The sequence below is a fragment of the Anopheles coustani genome, chromosome X (assembly GCF_943734705.1).
Source record: "Anopheles coustani chromosome X, idAnoCousDA_361_x.2, whole genome shotgun sequence".
In the NCBI taxonomy this organism is placed as follows: domain Eukaryota; kingdom Metazoa; phylum Arthropoda; class Insecta; order Diptera; family Culicidae; genus Anopheles; species Anopheles coustani.
This window is the reverse complement of record NC_071290.1, coordinates 4,464,703-4,479,878: the sequence shown is the minus strand read 5'-3', so window position 1 is coordinate 4,479,878 and position 15,176 is coordinate 4,464,703. Positions and strand designations below refer to the sequence as shown.

Below are 15,176 nucleotides of genomic sequence, written 5' to 3'. Positions count from 1 at the left end.
GGAAAGAACAAGTGCGTTGTGAGGGACCCGTTGCACGTGCGCGCGTGTGCGATAAGCGAACTAGGCGTGAAGAAAGTTATTTTTGTTGTTTTTTTTTTTTCCTCTGTTTGCTGTTCGCGTCGGTTAGTTAGTTCAATTTGTTATTTGTTATACTCGATTGTTGATGTTGTTTAGGTGTAATTTTCCCAGGGCGTTTATTTTGCAGTAAGTTTTCCTTCATAGTTTATTCTTTTGTCGATTTGTTCCTTCCTCCACCCTGCCCCCGTTAGTTGGAATTGTTATTCTTTATAAGGTGAGGTTTGTGTCAGTTCCGTTGTTTGTGGCGCGCGGCGTAGAACCGTGTTTGTCTCGGTGGTCTCGGGTGTGTACACCAGAAGAACATAATCCAAGGACCCTTACGGACGTGTGAGCAGTGTCCTGGAAGCAGTGTGCCTCGCAACACCCTCTCGACATTCCTAAGCGTGCGTGAGTGCAGTTGAAGAGCGGTACGATGGCCTACACCGGTTTGATACTGGCCGTGCTGACGATCATCCTGTCCGTGGTGTGCTACTTCAAGATCCTGTACGAATGGCACCGCAAGGTGCGCCTGCAAACAGTCCGACCCGGGCGCCTCCAGAAGCTGGCACAGGTCGTGCAGCAGCAGCAGCACCAGCAGAAGCAACAATCAACCACCAACGCCACAACAACCGAGCTGGTAACGTTCCCGCAGGCGCCGGGCCCGATCCCGTGGCCCATCCTCGGCAGCCTCGCCTTCCTCGGCCAGTACGAGGTGCCGTTCGAGGGCTTCACCGCGCTGGCGAAGAAGTACGGCGACCTGTACAGCATCACGCTCGGCTCCACCCGCTGCCTGGTCGTCAACAATCTCGACCTGATCCGGGAGGTGCTGAACCAGAACGGCCGCTACTTCGGCGGCCGGCCGGACTTCCTGCGCTTCCACAAGCTGTTCGGTGGCGATCGCAACAACTGTAAGTAGAAACGCTTCCACTTTCCTATGGTACTTAGGTCAAGTCCAAGTTCGTTGCGTCCAAATGTGCAATCTTTTTGAACGATTCCAACTCCTGATACTCTTTTTTGAGGTTCTCCAATCCTGATATTCGTTTCTAAGATTCCTCATTAACTCCTTCTAGTGCGAATTCCACACCGAGGTCAACTCTGAGTTCGTTTCCTCAAATTCTCAATTCTTCAGTGCGAATCCAATCCTTATATTCTTTTTTGGAGGTTTCGAGTGCGAGTTCCACACTCTAAAATCTTCCTTTCGAGGTTACTTCCGCTAGCGTAAGCTGTGGGTAAAGCTCTTCGCAACTCGCTATGCAGCACAGAATGAGGATTTTGCTCGGATCTTTTTTGGGGGAGGCCCAAATCCAGGCCACCGAAAATGGAGTGTCGTTTCCCATCGGGGAGTCGTTTTTCGTCGGTTTATACTTTTGCGAAACGCCATCTCCTTTTTCACCGCGGAATTCTACGGCCTGCGTTCGTCGGTGGTGCTCCCCGGGGGAAAGCGGGGGACAGGGTGGGGTGGGCCGGTGGGGGGGGGGGGGATCACGCGAGTGCGATGGTGCAGCGCGCTGGCGCCTCGGCGGAGCCAGCGTCGCGCATGACATGCCGTGGCCGTAGGGGTTGGCCTTAATCTGGGCCAGAGAAAGTGAAATCCGTACGTTCCCCATCCATGTGGAGTAGGAGGTTGGGGTTGACGGGGGGTGGTGGGAACCCTTGTTTTCGCCCACCGCCCGTTGCCGCTCCAATTGCTGCGCTGGGCTTCTCTCCTTCCAGGGCACCCTAGCTCCCCTTCCCTATCCCCTGGCTGGGGATACCGGATCGTCGATACTTCCGTCTCCCATAGTCGTTTGGATGTGCTCTCTGCGGTCCCTACCGCTCTAAGGGTTGCGGGGCCAATGCGGGTGATCATCGCCGGCGCCATGCTGCGCGCACGTGGGGAAGTGGGAGAGGCGGGACGGGGGGGGGGGGTAGCATGCGAGAAGCACGCAAAAAGCGCGCGAACTCACTGGTTGGCATGTTGTTTTTTGCTTCTAACAAGACACCATGAACTGTGGCTGGCGAAGGATGAGGAGGAGGAAACAGGTGGGTGACCTGGCAGCTCGATGTTACGCCTTAACACCGCGAGGTGGAGGAACGCGAGGCGATTCAAAAACCAGGGCCACCAGGGTTCCTAATTCGAAGCGAACGTCCGAGATATACAGAGAAAGCCCTCCACCCCTGAAGGGGAGCTGATCAACGGTGGGGATACGCGAACACGGTACAATCGGGGTGGCATGTCCGGGGGATAGGGTGGGCAGATGCGAGGGCGAAGGAAGCAGGATCCGGGTCCGTTGTAGAGGATAAGCGGGAAAATGGTGGATCCGCGGGTGCGGGGATTAGGTTTCTTCCACTTGGAGTGGGGTGGGAGGGAAAAGAGGAAAGGGATGGCGAAAGCGAGAGATAGAGAGAGAGAGAGAGAAAAGGAGGAGGAGGGGAGGGGGAGAGTTCCAACTTTGACCCGAATATACGCATACGAGAAAAACAAACTGGGGAAACTGTCGACGACATTGATTGAAAAATTAGAGCCGCCATTTTAAAATCCATCCCTTTCGCCAAACCTGGGGCGGAAGACGAAGAGACGGAAAGGGAAAAGCAGAAGAAGAAGAAGAGAAGAAATTGAAAACGAGCAACCTGAATTTGTTTGCACGCCAAAACTCGGCTCGGTTTACATGCACGTCTTTGGTGGGATCCTCCAACATCTCAGCTTTAGTCCGAGAGACCGGCTAAGGAGTGGGGAGATGTCCCAATTCTGATAGCGCTATTTGATACCGACTTGCGTCAGACTACGTCCACGTCCCTATCCTCCGCCCTATATAAACATTCGACAATGGGTTGGGGACAGCTTCTGAAGCTCTTCGAAATCCCTTCGTCGCACCTTCGTCGACATAGTCCCGCCGGTAGGTTCTGGAATGAAACAAATTGGCGCGCAAATACTACACTTTGGTCGACGTTGCGGTGCACTAGCAACGTACGGCCAAACACGTGCTTGGTCGGTCGGGTTCCTGGCTGCCAAGTTGTCATGTCATTCTGCTTACACGGGACTTCTGTCCGCACAGTTTCTTCTGCCAGCAGACCAAACACCATCCCCGAGCGCACGGCCGGAAGGGGGTACTTCACATACCCGAGGCATTAACTGCTCTGTAGGCACTGCTCCAGAAATTCGAAACCCCCCGCCTACCCGGACCGGTGGTGGCCGCTTCCGCTTGGCGCTTTGTGCAATCCGCCCCGGTCGCCGGTCCATTGACCACGGCGGTGGAAGCGCAAAAAAAAAACGAATACCCCTCGGTACATTGGTAAACTACCCAGGTCAGCAGACATCAGGCCCATCAGGCGGTAAGGCGATGCAATCGTCGATTCATGCATTTGTATATCCGCGCGCTTATGTGCATGCCAGAGTATGTGGGCGTGCGTGCATGCGCCTGTTTGTATGGGCCCAGTTTCTGGCAACCCTACCTATGACGACATCGACATCGGAAAGTGCATTCTTGAGTGCAGTGCAAAACAACATCTACCCGCCACCTCGGCTGTGGTCGCTCTTTTTTGTAAACCGGTTGTTGGTTAGTTAGCCGGCGGATCATCGTTAGGTTCTCCAAAAACTTGTTCGGGGAACCCCAGCTTGATAGACGAGATGCTTCTCCATGATTTGGGAGTCGATCTAGAGACTTGATTCCTTAAACCAGGCAATTGGAGCTTAAGGCTTGGTTGCATCTAATGCCTAATGCACCACGATAGGTAGATAGAACAACGAGGGAGCGATAGGGCCATGTTACTTCGTGTGGAAGAAATGGTAGCAATCTCATACCTCAATCATAACCGTCAGTACGGATGAGTGAGCGTGGGGCGTCGTAAAAAAAGGGCAAAACACCCGTGCACGGGTACGTAGTTGTTCACACCTAGTTTAACATGAGCGCTGATACGGAAGGCACGCCTCGTTCGACATCCCTGCAGCCCGAGCGGGAGCGCGGTGTAAGGTCTCTCGCTTCAGAACACCTGCTGATAGCAACCTTTGCCGTGACGTTCGTGAACGAAGCGGCGTTCTGCCTAGCGTATCTCGGGTTTTTTGGTGTTCTTCTTTGCAGCAAATCTGCAGCCCGGGGCCGGATGTAGAGCGCACCAGCAGAGCCGCCGACCGCTAGGAAGACTCCGCTGGACGCCGCCCGGAAGCGCTTGGTGAATAATTCATACCGTAATCGGAACGGAATCATTTAATTTTCCTTTCCCTTTCACCGCGGCGAACCCCCGATCCTCGGGGCTCGAGCCTAATTGCTCGTAGGCGTAGCGTAGAATCGGCACAAGCACCGGGTGCAAGTCTTTCGGTTGTGTGTAGAGAGGGGGAGGGGGGGGTTTAGCTTTTAATTCCGAACTAATTCAAGCTGCCACGCTGCATATTCATGTATGTGTTTACGATCGAAAGCGCAACAAACCGGCTGGTACCGGTGATGCGCTAAGGAATCTTTCGTGGATCGTGGAAGAGGAGGGAACTCCCTGGAGGCAGCAGTGGGTCAGACGTCAGTGGGAAAAGCTAATGAAAATAGGCCTTATGTGGGTCAGCATCTATCGGCAACAGTGTGTGCGGCCGCGGAAATTATAGTGCTCAGCTAACCGTTGTGGTGCCCAATCGAGGAAGCAAGGGTTGAGGTAGTTGCTATAGCCTGATAGTTGGCTGCGGTGTGGAACCGCGCTCATTCATAGACACAGGTCGCGCTTCCAAGCAGAGCTTCCTCTTTCAGAGGTGCGAAGACAAAAACTCGTCAACGAACAAGCAATGCGCACTCGTACAACTCTTGGTAGCTCGGTGTGACTCACACTGTCGCTGCCGGAGGACGTCGGGGTTCACCTTTTCGCATCTCTGCTAGCAATCGACGCAACTGGTCGTCGAGCCCTCTCTGCCAAAGGGGGGACTTTGGATGACTAGTCGCGCAGAAGAGTGACAAAACTGTCTACCGAGCATATGAGAGGGATGGGGGTGGGGAAGGAGAGAAAGAAAGGTACAGTTCCGATCAAGCATATGTCGGTCGCAGGGCCAATGGCACGAGAATATCGATCGGTGGTGTGGGAAGATAGCGAAACTGGCAACCTCCGACAAGGTTGCGCCCATGTGCTGTACGCAGAGTCGACCTCGAGCTCGCTCTCGGCCAGCCTGTGGCTGACGTATGTATGCCGGTTGACCAGCCCTGACTTCCGCAATCGAACAGCTCGAGACGGGCCGGCTGGGGTGGGGTGCAACAGTAATGTCGATGTAAAAAAGCCAATCAACGTCATGACTTAGCAATGGTAGTTAGAAGTGTAGGAGGTGTGGGACTCTAGAAGAGCACGCTCAGAGTTCAACGAAATAGGCATGCCGACGAGAGGTTAGCAGTCACGTCTCCTGAGTTTACACACATGACACCGACCAGCACGCCCAGCCTCCAGCGAGTGGTCGAACGCTTTAAGTAGATGCTACCCGTGTGTCCAGGTCCGGTCGCTCCGTGTGCAAAATTTAAATGCTACCAGCGTCGACAACTCCACTCCAATGTGTTTGCCTTCACTTTTGTACGGCAGGCAAAACGTCCTCTTCCAGTGTCATTATGAGGCGGAAGCATTGCGGTTACACAACTTCACCGCACCAAAACAAAAACCAGTCTCTTCCCACCTTAACAGTACAAAGGGTTGTGTGTGTGTCTATGTGTGTCTGTGTGTGGATGTGCGTTTTCGGTCGCGAACGGAGGAAGGATAAAATTGCCATATCGAACGAATGAATGTCCTTCAGCGGCCAGAGCGTGCTCGGGGAATGAGTGCCCGCCGACAACACCTTGTGGTACGTTTGGCAGGGAATCGTTGGCACGTTGGATGTTGGAATCGATGATTTGGCTTACGCTGCGACCTCGTGTAAGCCTGCGAGAACGTTAAACGGGCGGTACGCCCATCCTTGGCATGCGGATACGACTATGGATTAGCGTGGACCGGCTCCGAAGAGGTGGGGGGGGGGAGGTTGGAAGATGGGAGAAGGAAGATGAGAAGCAGGAGGGTTCTGACTTTCCGCCAATCGATAGGCGTCAAGGACTGCAGCGGATTGCTGCGGTGAATAGCAAAGTGGCGTCGTGGTAGAATGACGCGCGTTCTGGACTTGACCTACTTGAAGTCCTGCTTCGTGCTGCTATATATACAGTTTAGGATTGTGTCGCGAGTGGCCCGTTTACTGATCGGTTTCGTTTCAACTATCTCCTCCACAGCTCTGGCCCTGTGTGACTGGTCAGCACTGCAGCAGAAGCGGCGCAACCTTGCCCGGAAGCACTGCTCGCCGAGCGACGCATCGAGCTACTACCAGAAGATGAGCGATGTGGGCGTGATGGAGATGCACCGCTTCATGGACCAGCTGGACGAGGTGGTGTCGCCCGGGAGCGACTTCAAGGTGAAGCCGCTGATCATGCAGGCGTGCGCGAACATGTTCAGCCAGTACATGTGCTCGGTGCGGTTCGACTACAACGACCAGGGGTTCGTCGACATGGTGCGCAACTTCGACGAGATCTTCTGGGAGATCAACCAGGGCTACGCGGTGGACTTCCTGCCGTGGCTGGCGCCGTTCTACCACAAGCACATGAGCAAGCTGACGCGCTGGTCGGCGGAGATCCGCGACTTCATCCTCGAGCGGATCGTGAACGAGCGCGAGCAGACGCTGGGCGACGAGGACACGGAGCGGGACTTCACCGACGCACTGCTGAAGAGCCTGCGAGAGGACCCGTCGGTGACGCGCGACACCATCATGTACATGCTGGAGGACTTCCTCGGGGGCCACTCGGCCATCGGCAACCTGGTGATGCTGGCACTCGGCTACATCGCGAAGAACCCAGCCGTCGGCCAGCACATCCAGAGCGAAATCGACCGGATCACCGAGCGCGGCCAGCGCAACGTCACGCTGTACGACACCGAGAGCATGCCGTACACGGTGGCCACCATCTTCGAGGTGCTGCGCTACTCCTCGTCCCCGATCGTCCCGCACGTCGCCACCGAGGACACCTGCATTGCCGGGTACGGCGTCACCAAGGGTACGGTGGTGTTCATCAACAACTACGAGCTGAACACCAGCGAGAAGTACTGGGACGAGCCGAAGCGCTTCAACCCGAGCCGGTTCATCGAGACGGCGACGCTGGCGCAGATCCGCACCGACCTGGGCGATTCGCCGACGGCGCGGCAAGACCTCTGCAGCATCATCAAAACGAACCGCATCAGCAGCGAGAACGAGCGCACCATGCAGATCGAGCGCGTCCGCAAGAACATTCCGCACTTCCTGCCGTTCAGCATCGGCAAGCGCACCTGCATCGGGCAGAATCTGGTACGCGGCTTCAGCTTCATCATCATCGCCAACATCCTGCAGAAGTACAACGTCTACTCGAACGACACCACCCAGATCAAGATGTACCCGGCGTGCGTGGCCGTCCCGCCCGACACCTACTCGCTCGCCTTCACACACCGCACCGCAGGCGAAACCCGCTGAGCTCCACGCGCTGGATCAGTCATGCGAAACATCATGTACATAGTTCGTTCGGATACAGCAACCTACCACGTTGGCCCGTCCATCCTCGGTGGACTCGATAAATTATTATTACCCTACTGAAGCCGAACAACGCTCGATCAGTTTTTCGCCCCGGAAGTTCAACATGCAATGTGCCGGTGTTAACTAGTATATAAAGCCAAACAGCAAAGGATCAGCGTATCAGCGAGAGTAGAACCGAACTGGCCGAGTAGAGGACACTTGTGCAGTTGTGCAACCTTCCAAGTATATATCATACAATGCATGCGTCAACGTACCGTATCTAACTTGCCTAAACTCAATGAGCACACAAACATAGTTGATCCATTCGCACCTTTTTATTTTTCATTTTCAAAAACACACACACACACACATACAAAGCAAACAAACACACACATAAAATTGCATTCTATTGTGTACCACTTATAAGAATCGAATTCCTACGGAATTAGACTACGCCTAGGTGGCAAAAACAAAACATCTTTCTAATATAGCATTAGAAGAAGAAAAAAACGGGCATGCAACTTGAGACATGCAGTTCGGAGAACCCACTTATCTCGATTGCGAATTGCGTGCATTTATGGCAGCATAAATTAAATAAGAGCTAAGACTGATTTTCATCTATACCCTGTGAGACAGATCTAGGAAAAACGAAAAACGAAACAAAACAAAATGCAAATTATAAGCAAAACGGTACACTTAGCGAGAGTGTCTAGCTTCCCTTTTTGTTTATGGATGTAAGGTTTTTAGACGCATCGTATCTCTGATTCTGGTTACGGTCAGCCGGTGGTTAAATTGGTTGCAACCAACCGCTCCTTCCCTTTCGTAAAGCGAACAGGAAACGAATCGTAAGAGACAGAAGCATAGCTATATCAGATTTTTCAGGGACTGATGAGAGAAGTGATTATTTATTAATTAAAATACTAAATCGCATTTAAAGTGTTACTTGCATAACGAGTGTAAACGTTAGTACTAAAGACTATAAGTATTGTATGATACGCGAATAAACATTCTATAAAGATAAACATTCCCTCTTTTTGTGAAACGGCATAAAGCAAGTTCTAAACGAAGCGTTAACCAAAACTCGTTCAAAAATATCATTGATTTTCGTTTGCGAACAATGTAGACGCGTCACATTTGCAATTATATTTTTACTTTGCTGGGAGCAAAAACGATCACCCACGGCGACTAGCAAGACTTTTCGACAATTTCGAGAAAAAATTGCCAAGCTTTTAGCTTCATGTGAGGTTTACTTGAAGCGCTAGAACGCAAATTGCAATCATTAAAAAATCACGTGTCGCGTCACGTTTCCGGTGGGCGCATGAAAAACGCGTTTGCAAAAACCACCTATAGTTATTTGTTTGTTTACAAAATTTCTATGTTTTTATGTACTTTGAAAGAAACAAATTTATTGTACTGATGAGCAGTTTCAGCATGTTCCGTAAGTTAACAAGCGTTCCGGATATGGGGCCGCATTTTATCATCAATATAGCCAACTGCAGCTATTGCTGTATACACCGAACATGTAACGTAACGTAACGCTGCCAGCGCGTGTCTCGGCTGGCATTTGAAATATTTCTTCACGCACCTTCGTTATTAGATAATCTGGTGGTAGTTTTAAAGCTCAATGATTCGTCCGTATTATTTAATTAAAATTCCTCCCTTTTTCTGTTAACAAATTAATTTCGTATGATTTTGGTCTTTACCTCGTAGTAAAATGGTTTATATACCACTCTGCCTGGTTTCATACACCTTGTGCACAGTTGACGTTTGTCAAAGTCAAAACTCCGCACGAATGCAACAACCAGACACCGATTCCAGTTTGCAGACCGATTTTAGGCTGTATCGCGAATTAGCAGATTTCTCAATCTTTATTCTGCAAGCAAATAAATCGAAACTCCTCACTGCGAGCGAAGGGGCAAACGAAGAACAAAATATACGTACTTACCAAAGGTAGCGGATCCGGTAAGTAATCTAGTTGACTTGTATCCTGCTCCAGTAGATCGCCAAAGTGGGTCGTGCTGTTTGCCGGAGTTTCGTTAGGGCTTTGTTAAACATGTTTTACATACTTTCTAGCTTAACCATGGCGCTGGTCAATAATGTAAAACCTAAAATCGAACGAGTGCTGTCCTACGATGCAGAGTCCAGCACATCGAAGCGAAAACAAGCCATGGTAAACAACGAGTTCCTTGCAGACGTGGTCTTCATTGTCGGTTCGTCCGAGAAACGTATCTACGCCCACAAGCTGCTGCTAGTTATGTCGTCCGAGTATTTCTACATAATGTTCTACGGCAACTTTGCCGAGTCGCAAAAGCGTGACGTGGTACTCAAAGAAGACGATCCGGATGTTTTCCTTAGCATCATGCGCTATATCTATACCGGTGAGATAAGCATCACATTCGAAAACCTGCGTGAGCTCTTCGACTGCGCCCAGAAGTTCATGTTGACCGAGCTGACGGATTTGATTCAAGTGTTCATGCTAGACCATCTTGTGCCGGAAAGTACACTCCGTATTCTAAACGAAAACCAGCACATCGGTTTACCTTGCGTCAACGAAATAGGCCTCGCCCTGATCAGCAGCAACCCATTGTTTTACTTCAACCACGTAGACCTTCAGTTGATTGACAAGCAAACGTTTGCGATGATACTCAAGTTGAAGCAAATCAACTGTAGCGAGGACCAGCTACACATGGCGCTCGAGACCTGGGCGATGGTCGGCAAACCCGAAGACGATGTGGAAGAACTCTCCAACATAATCGATAACCTAAAGCGAACCTACGACTGTCACGAACTCCGCTTGTTTGGTCAGCGCCGAGTCGAAGGCTACCTGCCGGGAGATTTGCAGTTCACGCTCGATTCGAAAACGCCCGTGTCGCTGTACGGCATCGGGATGTTCATCAAATCGTCGTCAAGGGTGATCACAGTCGAGTTGAAGATATATCAAGAGGACGAGAAAGTCTGCAGCGATTCGTACGAAATCACCAACAAACACCTTGAAGTCGTGCACGTGGTAAATCTGTTCTTCGAGGAGGTTATAATGTTACCGACCCGGCGCTACAAGATCGTAATGGTAACGTCGACTAGCAACTGTTTCTTCGCCTTCCACGAGCCGACGGCCTATCACGACAACATCAAACTGCGTTTCCACTCCGCGCGAGGTGATTCGATAGCCTTCGCGCACTTTCTCTGCAAGGAAAACAAGTCCCACAATTACGACCAGCCAAGTTAGGCTTGCGATATCGTTTCAGCTAGTTATATTTGAAATTTTCCACATGACTGCAGGTGCACGCGAAAAGGCAAACGAAGATCGATAGGTTGCGTAGGTTCTAGGTGTGGCAAAGGGGAGTCTCCTATATTGCGGTCGGATATGCCTTACACGCGTGCTTATTTAATTCTTTTATTATAAAGCCCAACTAATTTGTATTTAATCTCAATTTTGTTGAATTTCCAATAAATGAAATGACTAAAAGCTATTAAATATGTACGGACAAGTCTAGTACGGTTAAATTTAACTCACAAGCAAGAATATTTCGATTTCAATGTTGTTTTAAATTCGTAGGGAAAAGAGTCACTCTAAAGTTTGCAAAATAATGTTTACGTGGTTTTATGTTGTGTGGGGGCCTTTAACTTAAAACTGCTTCAGGTTCATTAGAATGGCTTTCATTTTTTTAAATCGTATCGTCAAGGCTTTCGGTAGTGGAAAAGAAAACAGTTTGTAACAGTTTGTTTTTCCTTCCGTTTGATTTTCCGCTTTTCACACAGTGTTGTTATCGTACAAGATCATCGCTTCTAGCTGACGGTAATCTCTTTGGTCTGCTCGGTCAGCCACCGGTGAGCGGCTGGGTCGTTTTGTTGCTCCAGCAGCGGCCCGACCTCCTCCAGCACCCGTTTATGGTAGGCGTTCAGCTGTGCAATTTCCGCCGGCGAAAGGAGCTGCACATCGATGAGCTTCCGCTGGATCGGCACGACCGTGCTGGTGTGGAAGGTGAGTGCGCCGCGGCCGTTGAAGTTGTGCGGCGCGGACTGTGCGGGCACCACCTGCACGATGTCTTCGATGCGCACGCCAAACTGGCCCGGTTCGTAGTAGCCGGGCTCGTTGGAGGAGAACATGTTCTCCACTAGGCCCTGGTTGCTCGGGGACGCACTGTTCGAGACGAACGAGGGCGGATACTCGTGCACGCCGAGGAACGAGCCGATCCCATGGCCGGTGCCGTGACCGTAGTCGAGCCCCACATCCCAGAGCGACTTGCGGGCGAGCACGTCGAACGTGGTGCCGGACGCCCGCACCGGAAAGACGGCCGACGCGACGCTGAGGAAGCCCTTGAGGACGCGCGTGAAGCACTCGCGCTGGAAGGCGGTCGGTTCGCCGAGGTGCACCGACCGCGTCACGTCCGTCGTGCCGTCCAGGTACTGGCCGCCGGAGTCGATCAGGTAGATGCCGTCGCGCGTGATCGCCAGGTCCGTCTCTTCGTTCGGGCTGTAGTGGACGATGGCACCGTTCGGGCCGAACGCGCTGATCGCCGTGAAGCTGAGGTCGACGAACAGCTCCTGCTCGCTGCGGAACTCGCGCAGCTTGGCCGCCCCGGACAGCTCGGTCACGTTGCCCTCGTCCACGACCGTCTCCAGCCAGTGCAGGTAGCGCACGACGGCCGCCCCATCACGTACGTGCGCCCGCCGCATACCGGTCGCCTCGGTTGGGTTCTTTACCGCCTTCATCTTCGCCAACACGCTGTACACCTGCAGCCGCTGGTCCGCCGGGATGGCTGCGTACAGTGCGTGACTGCAGGCCGTCGACACGATCAGCCGGTTGCCGCCACGGACGTACTCGTCGATGCCGGCCAGGATGTCGCGGTAGTCGCGCACGTCCGGCCCGATAATCCCCTCCGTGCGGAAGTGCTCCCGGATCGTCTCGTTGATGCGCTCGGGGTTCGTGAACAGGTGCAGTTTGTCATGCGACACAATCAGGTAGGCGAAGAACACCGGATTGTAGCGGATATCCGAGCCACGCAGGTTCAGCAGCCCTGCGAAAATGTGGAGATCAAACAAGCTAGGTCATTCTCTCTGACACCACTAGTTTTTTAACTCTTTGTGATTTAAATCCTTTTGATTCGATTCCGAAGAGTGTGAATGATTAAGTAAAAGAGTTACTAATCGCCACAGAGATTTTCATCCTCAGCGAGAAATAAAATCCCAAACAGGGATGACAGATAAGATTATAGGTTAATTGAAAGAGTAAATGAAGTGGAGAGAAAGTGCGTTAATGATGATGTTATTAAAAAAAGAAAGCATAATAATACTTAACAATCCTGATATCGTGAGCAAGTCCGATAAAAACTGAGATGGGTTTGTTGTATGAAGGGTTCAAATCTCTGTGGCGATTCATAGTACATTTTTCACGTTTTAAATTATAAATAGGTAACTTAAATTCATCGTGATGTTTGCTATTCTCATCACTAGGTGTTGGTCTTACAAGCAATCTCATCCAGCGCACTGACGACGATAACGTTAGCACCCTCCTCCTGCAGGACGACGCGCAGAGCGGCCAGCTTCTCCGACGCCCGCCGGCCCGTGTACTCCAGCGGCATCGGGCGCAGGTCCTCCGCCGTCTGCGGTGGCCGATTGTTCCACACGATGTCCACCAGGTTGCGCTCGAGCGTGATGAGCCGGTAGCCGTTGCGGCCCAGCACCGCCCCCAGCCGCTCGAACTCGGTCGACGCGATGAGGAACGGGTCGGTGCCGACCTGACCGCCCGGCGACAGAACGCTCATCAGCCACTCGTCGCGCGTCGGCACGCCGGCGAGACCCTCGCGCATCAGCGTCCAGTAGGCCGGGTCTATCTGGTTCTCCGCCTGCAGGTGGTACCGCGAGTCCGTCCACAGGGCGGCCTGTGTCAGCGTTATGATGGCCGTGCCGGCCGAGCCGGTGAAGTTCGTCACATACTGATAGCGGCGGTCGTGCAGCGAGATGTACTCACTCTGCAAAACGGTGGCGTTGAAAAAGGAGATGCAGTTAACACAACACCTATGGTGGGTGGGTGTAATACGTACGTTATGTTCATCCACCGAAGGGACGATGTAGGCCTCGATGGAGTAGTCCTGCATGAGGCTTCGTATCTCGCCTAGGATCACATCCATGCTCTTCGGCGTCATGTCTTCCATTAGATCATCATCCGTATTAAGCGCCCTGCAAAAAAAAGGCCATGGTAAGTACCACACACCCCATGCACATGCAGTCGATCCTATCCTCCCTTGCTAGATAAGATGCCCTTCAATCCCTCGACCAGTTGAATCCCATTTGATGCAGTTGCGTTTGAAACTCCCCGAGCAGCGCATCCGCAACCGAGTCGACATCGTACATCTGCCAGTGGAGCATCGACCATCTCATCGCTCTCTCTCTCTCCCTCCATAGTACAAGAGAGGCCCTTCGACTTCCCTTATCAATTGGCCGCTCCAGCTGGCCACTTCTTACTGGCACCGCGCACAAGACAAGGGCCATAAAACGCGCCCGTAATAAACTGACAACAGTTTAAGTAGATAAGTACGGCTGAAAACAATGCACGAGTGCAGCCGATCGGCGGTGATTGGCCTTTCTGACAGGAACGAATTGGTGGGCCCTCCGTCCAGTCCTATCGCACGCCTGCTTGCGTTACCGCCGGATGACCGGGCAGTTCAGGGAGAAGATCTTATCGATCGATACAGCAGCCCGGTCTTAAAAAAGGTACTATTTGTCTGGTATCTGATAGTGCTACAACAAGTACCATTTACCTCATACTGATGCCATCCATCAGCAACATCCATGCTGAGTGTGAGACTCAGCAAAACTTCAAAATATTTGTGCAGAAGAAAATTCCCCAAAGCTTGTCGAAGGTGATTGATTGATTGAAGAACTTCAAATTACTCTCGTGTAGTCATCTCCCGCCTTTTTGGACAGCAACTGGCTCACACTTCACTTGAGGAACTTTGTGTATGCCTTGAACTTCTTGTAACCCTGGACGTGGTTGACGTTCTTCTTATAACAATTATCTATTCTTGTAGTCCGGAGTCGCCACAGTGGAGACGTTGAAATCGGACTGTTTAACAGCCAATCACGCCATGTTGCCAATTCCATGCATGCTTCAAATGTTAATCTCAATACATTAGATATTGGGTTTGTTCGCTAGTCCGCGAAAAAACAGCTCGCAAGTTGAGTAAAATTTTGGAATCTCCCGGACGTCAAGGTGGTATAGTCCCAGTCCCTTACGAAGCTGGGCATGAGGCTAGGGAAGTCACAATTTCACAAAATCATTCTGCAGATTCCGATAAAAGCTTGTTACAGATGTGATACGTCGTCTTCCAGAGATATTCCAGGAGTCATATTTGAGGACAACGCTATAAATTGCCGATTACTATAGTGTTGACACTGGATGGACAGCTTCAGGTTGCTTGGGAACGATGCCGCATTCCTGGGATCGGTGCTCACCTGCCGAGGGCAACTCCACCGCCGACCACCAGGACGAGCAGAGCCGACAGGCCCACCAAGTACCGCTTGGTGTGCTTCATGGTGGCGTGCTGATCGTGCTGGCCGGTTGATTGTTCGGCGATCCGTTCGGTATCGTGCGGTTCCACCTTGGCTGCCAAACGGGAGGTACGTA

General features: G+C 51.8%; 3 protein-coding genes across 3 annotated transcripts; 2 read left to right on the top strand and 1 right to left on the bottom strand.

The window, feature by feature from the left end:
• The first annotated feature begins 490 nt into the window (after positions 1 to 490).
• On the top strand, positions 491 to 7,510 carry LOC131268883 (cytochrome P450 307a1). The gene is made up of 2 exons (XM_058271173.1): positions 491 to 965; positions 6,249 to 7,510. Exons 1-2 carry the CDS (start codon positions 491 to 493, stop codon positions 7,508 to 7,510), a joined length of 1,737 nt encoding a protein of 578 aa, XP_058127156.1.
• Positions 7,511 to 9,353: 1,843 nt separating this feature from the next.
• Positions 9,354 to 11,048, top strand: LOC131269081 (BTB/POZ domain-containing protein 6-B-like). The gene is made up of 2 exons (XM_058271398.1): positions 9,354 to 9,511; positions 9,623 to 11,048. Exon 2 carries the CDS (start codon positions 9,630 to 9,632, stop codon positions 10,773 to 10,775), a length of 1,146 nt encoding a protein of 381 aa, XP_058127381.1. The 5' UTR covers positions 9,354 to 9,511; positions 9,623 to 9,629; the 3' UTR covers positions 10,776 to 11,048.
• A 236-nt stretch (positions 11,049 to 11,284) lies between these two features.
• Positions 11,285 to 15,084, bottom strand: LOC131269205 (xaa-Pro aminopeptidase ApepP-like). The gene is made up of 4 exons (XM_058271543.1): positions 15,005 to 15,084; positions 13,594 to 13,729; positions 13,017 to 13,521; positions 11,285 to 12,567 (listed from the first exon to the last, which is right to left on the bottom strand). The coding sequence occupies exons 1-4, from the start codon at positions 15,082 to 15,084 to the stop codon at positions 11,336 to 11,338; spliced, it is 1,953 nt and encodes a 650-aa protein (XP_058127526.1). The 3' UTR covers positions 11,285 to 11,335.
• Between the last annotated feature and the right edge of the window lie 92 nt (positions 15,085 to 15,176).

Bases quoted from the DNA above. Each gene is read 5' to 3' on its own strand.
- LOC131268883 (XM_058271173.1), top strand. From the start codon at position 491: ATGGCCTACACCGGTTTGATACTGGCCGTGCTGACGATCATCCTGTCC. The intron at 966-6,248 runs GTAAGTAGAAAC...TCTCCTCCACAG, and splicing joins CGGTGGCGATCGCAACAACT to CTCTGGCCCTGTGTGACTGG.
- LOC131269081 (XM_058271398.1), top strand. From the start codon at position 9,630: ATGGCGCTGGTCAATAATGTAAAACCTAAAATCGAACGAGTGCTGTCC.
- LOC131269205 (XM_058271543.1), bottom strand. From the start codon at position 15,084: ATGAAGCACACCAAGCGGTACTTGGTGGGCCTGTCGGCTCTGCTCGTC. The intron at 13,730-15,004 runs GTGAGCACCGAT...TTTTTTTTGCAG, and splicing joins GGTGGAGTTGCCCTCGGCAG to GGCGCTTAATACGGATGATG. The intron at 13,522-13,593 runs GTACGTATTACA...ACCGTTTTGCAG, and splicing joins CTTCGGTGGATGAACATAAC to AGTGAGTACATCTCGCTGCA.